We start from the raw sequence: 7011 nt of genomic DNA, 5'->3' as shown, positions 1-7011 counted from the left end.
GTTATAGATTCCGATGCTTCACTTCGGGTTTACTGTATCCCTCGGACCTTCTTATTGACGATGAAACACAGTAATTGCATCGGAATGAAATACAAAAGTCACTATGTCGACTTAAGTACAAAATAACTGGCTCCTCTTACTGTCTATGTTTTGAACCATTCCTGTCACACTAGTTATAGATTCCGATGCTTCACTCCAAGTTTACTGTATCCCTTGGACGTTCTAATTGACGATGAAACACAGAAATTGCCTTGGAATGAAATAGAAAAGGCACAATGCCGATATAAGTACAGGAAGACTGACTCTTCTTACTGATTATAGTTTGAACCATTCCTGTGACACTAGTTATGGATTCCGTTGCTTTACTTCAAGTTTACTGTATACCGTGGACCTTCTTATTGACGATGAAACACAGAAATTGCATCGGAATTAAATAGAAAAGGCACAATGTCGACTTAAGTACAAGAAGACTCACTCTTCTTACTGTCTATGCTTTGAACCATTCCTGTGACACTAGTTATAGATTCCGATGCTTCACTCCAGGTGTACTATATCCCTTGGCCCTTCTTATTGCCGATGAAACACAGAAATTGCATCGGAATTAAATACAAAAGGCACAATGCCGACTTAAGTACAAGAAGACTGACTCTTCCAACTGTCTATGCTTTGAACCATTCCTGTGACACTAGTTATAGATTCCGACGCTTCACTTCAGGTTTACTGTATCCCTCTGACCTTATTGCCGATGAAACACAGAAATTGCATCGGAATTAAATAGAAAAGGCACAATGCCAGCTTAAGAACAAGAAGACTGACTCTTCTTACTGACTTTGCTCTGAACCATTCCTGAGACACTAATTATAGATTCCGATGCTTCACTTCAGGTTTATTGTATCCCTCTGACCTTCTTATTGACGATGAAACACAGAAATTGCATCGGAATTAAATAGAAAATGCACAATGCCGACTTAAGTACAAGAAGACTGACTCTTCTTACTGTCTATGTTTTGAACCATTCTTGTGACACTAGTTATAGAGTCCGATGCTTCACTCCGGGTGTACTGTATCCCCTGGACCTTCTTATTGACGATGAAATACAGAAATTGCATTGGAGTTAATTACAAAAGGCACAATGCCGACTTAAGAACAAGAAGACTGACTCTTCTTACTGACTATGTTTTGAACCATTCTAATGACTCTAGTTATAGATTCCGATGCTTCACTTCAGGTTTACTGTATACCTTGGACGTTCTTATTGACGATAAAACACAGAAATTGCATCGGAATTAAATACAAAAGGCACAATGCCGACTTAAGTACAAGAAGACTAACTCCTCCTACTGACTATGCTTTGAACCATTCCTGTGACACTAGTTTTGGATTCCGATGCTTCACTTCAGGTTTACTGTATCCCTTGGACCTTCTTATTGACGATGAAACACAGAAATTGCATCGGAATTAAATACAATAGGCAAAATGCCGACTTAAGTACACGAAGACTGACTCTTCTTACTGTCTGTGTTTTGAACCATTCCTGTGACACTAGTTATACATTCCGATGCTACACACCAGGTTTACTGTATCCCTTGGACGTTCTTATTGACGATGAAACACAGAAATTGCATCGGAATTAAATACAAAAGGCACTTTGCCGACTTGAGTAAAAGAAGACTGACTCTTACTATTGTCTATATTTTGAACCATTCCTGTGACACTAGTTGTGGATTCCGATGCTTCACTTCAGGTTTACTGTATCCCTCTGATCTTCTTATTGACGATGAAACACAGAAATTGCATCGGAATTAAATACAAAAGGCACAATGCCAACTTAAGGACAAGAAGACTGACTCTTCTTACTGACTATGTTTGAACCATTCCTGAGACACTAGTTATAGATTCCGATGCTTCACTCCAGGTTTACTGTATCCCTTGGACCTTGTTATTGACGATGAAACACAGAAATTGCATCGGAAATAAATACGAAAGGCACAATGCCGACTTAAGTACAAGAAGACTGACTCTTCTTACTGACTATGTTTTGAACCATTCCTGTGACACTAGTTATAGATTGCGATGCTTCACTTCAGATTTACTGTGTCCCTTGGTCCTTCTTATTGACGATGTAGCACAGAAATTGCATCGGAATTTAATACAAACGGCACAATGCCGACTTAAGTACAAGAAGAGTGACTCTTCCTACTGTCTATGCTTTGAACCATTCCTGTGTCACTAGTTTTGGATTCCGATGCTTCACGTCAGGTTTACTGTAACCCTCTGACCTTCTCATTGACTATGAAACACAGAAATTGCATCGGAATTAAATACAAAAGGCACAATGCCGACTTAAAGAAAAGAAGAGTGACACTTCTTAGTGACTTTGTTTTGAACCATTCCTGTGACACTAATTATAGATTCCGATGCTTCACTTCAGGTTTAATGTATCCCTTGGACCATCTTATTGACGATGAAATACAGAAATTGCAACGCAATTAAATAGAAAATGCACAATGCCGACTTAAGTACAAGTAGACTGACTCCTCTTACTGTCTAGTTTTGAACCATTCTTGTGACACTAGTTATAGATTCCGATGCTTCACTCTAGGTTTACTATATCCCTTGGACCTTCTTATTGACGATGAAACACAGAAATTGCATCGGAATTAAATACAAAAGGCACAATGCCGACTTAAGTACAAGACGTCTGACTCTTCTTACTGCCTATGTTTTGAATAATTACAGTGACACTAGTTATTGATTCCGATGCTTCACTCCAGGTTTTATGTATCCCTTGGACCTTCTTATTGACGATGAAACACAGAAATTGCATCGAAATCAAATAGAAAAGGCACAATGCCGGCTTCAGTACAAGAGGACTGACTTTTCTTACTGTCTATGTTTTGAAGCATTCCTGTGACACTAGTTATAGGTTCCGATGCTTCACTCCAGGTTTACTGTATCCCTTGGACCATCTTATTGACGACGAAACACAGAAATTGCATCGGAATTAACCCTGCTGTTCTGTTCGGGTCTATATGACCCGAAACGAATATGAACGTTATTTTACATTATGTAAATACCAATATATATTTATGAAACTTTGTGACTTTGTCTGAAAATGGATGAGCAGCATGTGTTTTAAAAGGTTTTAAAAAAGTTTAAGAAGTTTGGGCTTCAACTGTAATAGTTGCATATGTAATGTTCGGGTCATAATGACCCGACACAAATATGTTTAGTGTAACTCGTATTTATTTCTAAAATCTGGAAATGGCGAAAATTATTTTTGTTGTGTTGTGTGGGAATAGTGACTGCATCATTCCAACTTACTCTCAACAATCACCTAAAGCTCCATGCGTTCACAACAATGGGCTTGTTTGTTGCTTTCCCCAGGAAATAATAATTGGCAGTTCTCAATAATTGGAATGCTTTGTTTCTGCCCAGTTTGACTTGTGACACCATGGCGATGAGACCATTGAATGATCGTGAGTTGGAAGAAATAGTAAATGCCTCACCAGATGAAGGATCACTTTCTGAGTTTGAAGATCACATCAGCAATGCATCTGAAAGCGAGTGTTCCGATGACAGTTACGACAGTCCACAGCCCATACAAAATAGTGTAGAGACTTTTCTTTCTAAAAATGGGAATATAGAATGGCAGTTGCATCCACCAGCACAACATGGTCGCCTACCAGCTTCGAACATCATCAAGAGTACCCCAGGAGTTACCAGGTATGCAGTCAGCAGAATATCTGATGTAAAATGTTCATTTGAAGCAGTATTTCACACAGCGCTTCAAAATGAAATAATAGAGATGACAAATATTGAAGGGCAGCGAGTTTATGGTGAACAGTGGACAGATATTGATGGTTCTGTTTTCCATGCATACTTAGGACTCTTACTCCTAGCGGGTGTATATCGATCTCATGGGGAGTCTACAAAAAGTTTGTGGGATAAAGATACTGGGCGAAACATATTTCGAGCAACCATGTCTCATGAAACATTCTGTAAGATATCACGTGTCCTGCGATTTGACAAGAAATCTACTAGAGAGGAAAGACGACGTACTGACAAACTTGCCGCAATTCGTAGTATTTGGGAGAAGTGGGTAGAGGTCCTTCCTAAACTGTATAATCCAGGAGAAAATGTTACTGTTGACGAGCAGTTAGTAGCATTTAGAGGTCGCTGTCCATTCAAGCAGTATATCCCAAGTAAACCGGCAAAATATGGGATCAAAATATGGACCATGTGTGACAGCAAAACTTCATACGTACTGAAAGCCCAAATTTATACAGGAAAGGTGAGTGGAGCGGCACCAGAAAGAAATCAGGGAATGAGGGTGGTATCTGATCTCACTTCTGAGTTACGTGGTCAGAATATCACGTGTGACAACTTTTTTACGTCGTACAATTTGGGGCAGCTGCTTCTGAAAAGGAAATTGACTATGTTGGGAACTATACGGAAAAATAAGCCGGAGCTTCCACACAAAATGACCAACAAGGAGGTACACAGCTCTTCATTTTACTTCACAAATGACACTACTGTGGTTAATTATATTCCTAAGAGACACAAGAATGTTGTACTTATGAGCACTCTCCACCATGATGCGGAAATCAGTGACAGGGCTGATAAGAAGCCAAAAATGATTTTGGACTATAATTCAACCAAAGGTGCTGTAGACACGCTTGATCAGTTATTAGGTACATATACATGCAAACGAAAAAGTAATAGGTGGCCAATGATAGTTTTCTACAATATTCTTGATGTTTCTGCTTATAATGCATACGTTTTGTGGATTTCGGTTGACCCTAATTGGAATGCAAGCAAATTGACTAGAAGGAGAATATTCTTGGAGGAACTTGGAAAGTCACTGATAAAAGAACATATTGCATCAAGAACGCATTTCCCAAGAACAGAAGATTCTTTGAGAATGGTCACAAGCATCCAAAACCCGAATGATGTGGGTGGTGTGTCAGAATCGGTAACAACAAGAAAATCTACAAAACGTGCACGCTGTAAGTTCTGTCCATCAAGTAATGACAATAAAACAAACATGGTGTGTGGAAAATGTAGTAAACATATTTGCAAGAAACATGTAACCTACTTGTGTCCACAGTGCAAGCAGTAAGAAAAGAACTGTAGTATTTTATAAGATGATTGTATTGAAAATTCTGTTGTTTCAAATTTATGTGAATACTTGTGCCTAAACTACAATCAGTAAGAAGAGAGGATTCTAAAGTTGTAGTGCTTTCTATGTTGGAATGTAATAAAAAAACTGTAGTGTGTTCTGTACTGTAGTGTGCTCTAAGATGAATATCTGTAATGACAACTGTCTGTTGTTAGAAAATGTCAATACTTACGTCTAAACTGTCAACAATAAGAATAGAAGTATGGAAAAACTGTAGTGCTTTCTAAGTTGAATGCCTGTAATGGAAACTGTCTGTTGTTTCAAATTTATGTGCATATTTAAATGAAAAATATCCCTCAATAAAGTTGTATGCATTGTTATTATTATTATTATTACCATTATTATTATTATTATTATTATTATTATTATTACTAACAAGGTACTGGAATAGAACAACAATGTCGATAGCTAAAACTGTACCAAAATTTATGTTTCTAAAGCATTTTGATATGTCGGGTCATATTGACCCGAACAGTATATATGTCAAGTAAAAGTGAACAGAACAGCAGGGTTAAATACAAAAGCCACAATGCCGACTTAAGTACAATAAGACTGACTCTTCCTACAGTCTATGATTTGAACCATTTCTGTGACACTAGTTGAAGAGTCCGATGCTTCACCTCACGTTTTCTGTATCCCTTGGACATTCTTATTCACGATGAAACACAGAAATTGCATCGGAATCAAATACAAAAGGCACAATGCCGATTTAAGGACAAGAAGACGGACTCTTCTTACTGACTATGTTTTGAACCATTCCTGTGACACTAGTTATAAATTCCGATGCTTCACTTCAGGTTTACTGTACCCCTCTGACCTTCTTATTGACGATGAAACACAGATATTGCATCGGAATTAAATACAATAGGCACAATGCCAACATAAGTACAAGAACACTGTCTCTTCCTACTCTCTATGATTTGAACCATTCCTTTGACACTAGTTATAGATTCCGATGCTTCACTTCAGGTTTACTGTATCCCTTGTACCTTCTTATTGACGATGAAACACAGAAATTGCATCGGAAATTAATACAAAAGGCACAATGCCGACTTAGGTACATGAAGACCGACTCTTCTGATTGACAATGATTTGAACCATTCATGTGACACTAGTTATAGATTCGAATGCTTCACTTCTGGTTTACTGTGTCCCTTGGACATTATTATAGACGATGAAACACAGAAATTGCATCGGAATTAAATACAAAATGCACAATGCCGACTTGAGTACAAGAAGACTGACTCTTGTTACTTTCTGTGTTTTGAACCATTCCTGTGACACTAGTTATAGGTTCCGGTGCTTCACTCCAGGTTTAATATATCCCTTGGACCTTCTTATTGACGATGAAACACAGAATTTGCGTCGGAATTAAATACAAAAGGCACAATGCCGACTTAAGGACAAGAAGACTGACTCCTCTTACTGACTATGATTTGAACCATTCCTGTGACACTAGTTATAGATTTCGATGCTTCACTTCAGGTTTACTGTATCCTTCTGACTTTCTTATTGACGATGAAACTCAGAAATTGCATCGGAATTAGATACAAAAGGCACAATGCCGACTTAAGTACAAGAAGTCTGACTCTTCTTACTGTCTATGTTTTGAACCATTACTCTGACACTAGTTATTGATTGCGATGCTTCACTCCAGGTTTACTGTATCCCTTGGACGTTCTTATTGACGATGAAACACAGAAATTGCATCGAAATTAAATAGAAAAGGCACAATGCCGACTTAAGGACAAGAAGACTGGCTCTTCTTACTGACTATGTTTTGAACCATTCCTGTGACACTAGTTATAGATTCCGATGCTTCACTTCAG

The 7011-nt window shown here is 38.2% G+C and overlaps 1 protein-coding gene across 1 annotated transcript; it reads left to right on the top strand.

Annotated features, from left to right (window-relative positions):
* The first annotated feature begins 3454 nt into the window (after positions 1-3454).
* On the top strand, positions 3455-5673 carry LOC124741937. Its single transcript, XM_047248737.1, has 3 exons — positions 3455-4098; positions 4252-5118; positions 5562-5673. The coding sequence occupies exons 1-3, from the start codon at positions 3455-3457 to the stop codon at positions 5671-5673; spliced, it is 1623 nt and encodes a 540-aa protein (XP_047104693.1).
* The last annotated feature ends 1338 nt before the right edge of the window (positions 5674-7011 follow it).

This window comes from Schistocerca piceifrons, unplaced genomic scaffold (genome assembly GCF_021461385.2).
Source record: "Schistocerca piceifrons isolate TAMUIC-IGC-003096 unplaced genomic scaffold, iqSchPice1.1 HiC_scaffold_2037, whole genome shotgun sequence".
NCBI classification, from domain to species: domain Eukaryota; kingdom Metazoa; phylum Arthropoda; class Insecta; order Orthoptera; family Acrididae; genus Schistocerca; species Schistocerca piceifrons.
Note: the sequence above shows the minus strand (reverse complement) of the source record. Positions and strands in the feature narration are given on the sequence as shown.

Bases quoted from the DNA above. Each gene is read 5' to 3' on its own strand.
- LOC124741937 (XM_047248737.1), top strand. From the start codon at position 3,455: ATGGCGATGAGACCATTGAATGATCGTGAGTTGGAAGAAATAGTAAAT. The intron at 4,099-4,251 runs GTGGGTAGAGGT...CATGTGTGACAG, and splicing joins ATTCGTAGTATTTGGGAGAA to CAAAACTTCATACGTACTGA. The intron at 5,119-5,561 runs GTAAGAAAAGAA...ATTACTAACAAG, and splicing joins TTGTGTCCACAGTGCAAGCA to GTACTGGAATAGAACAACAA.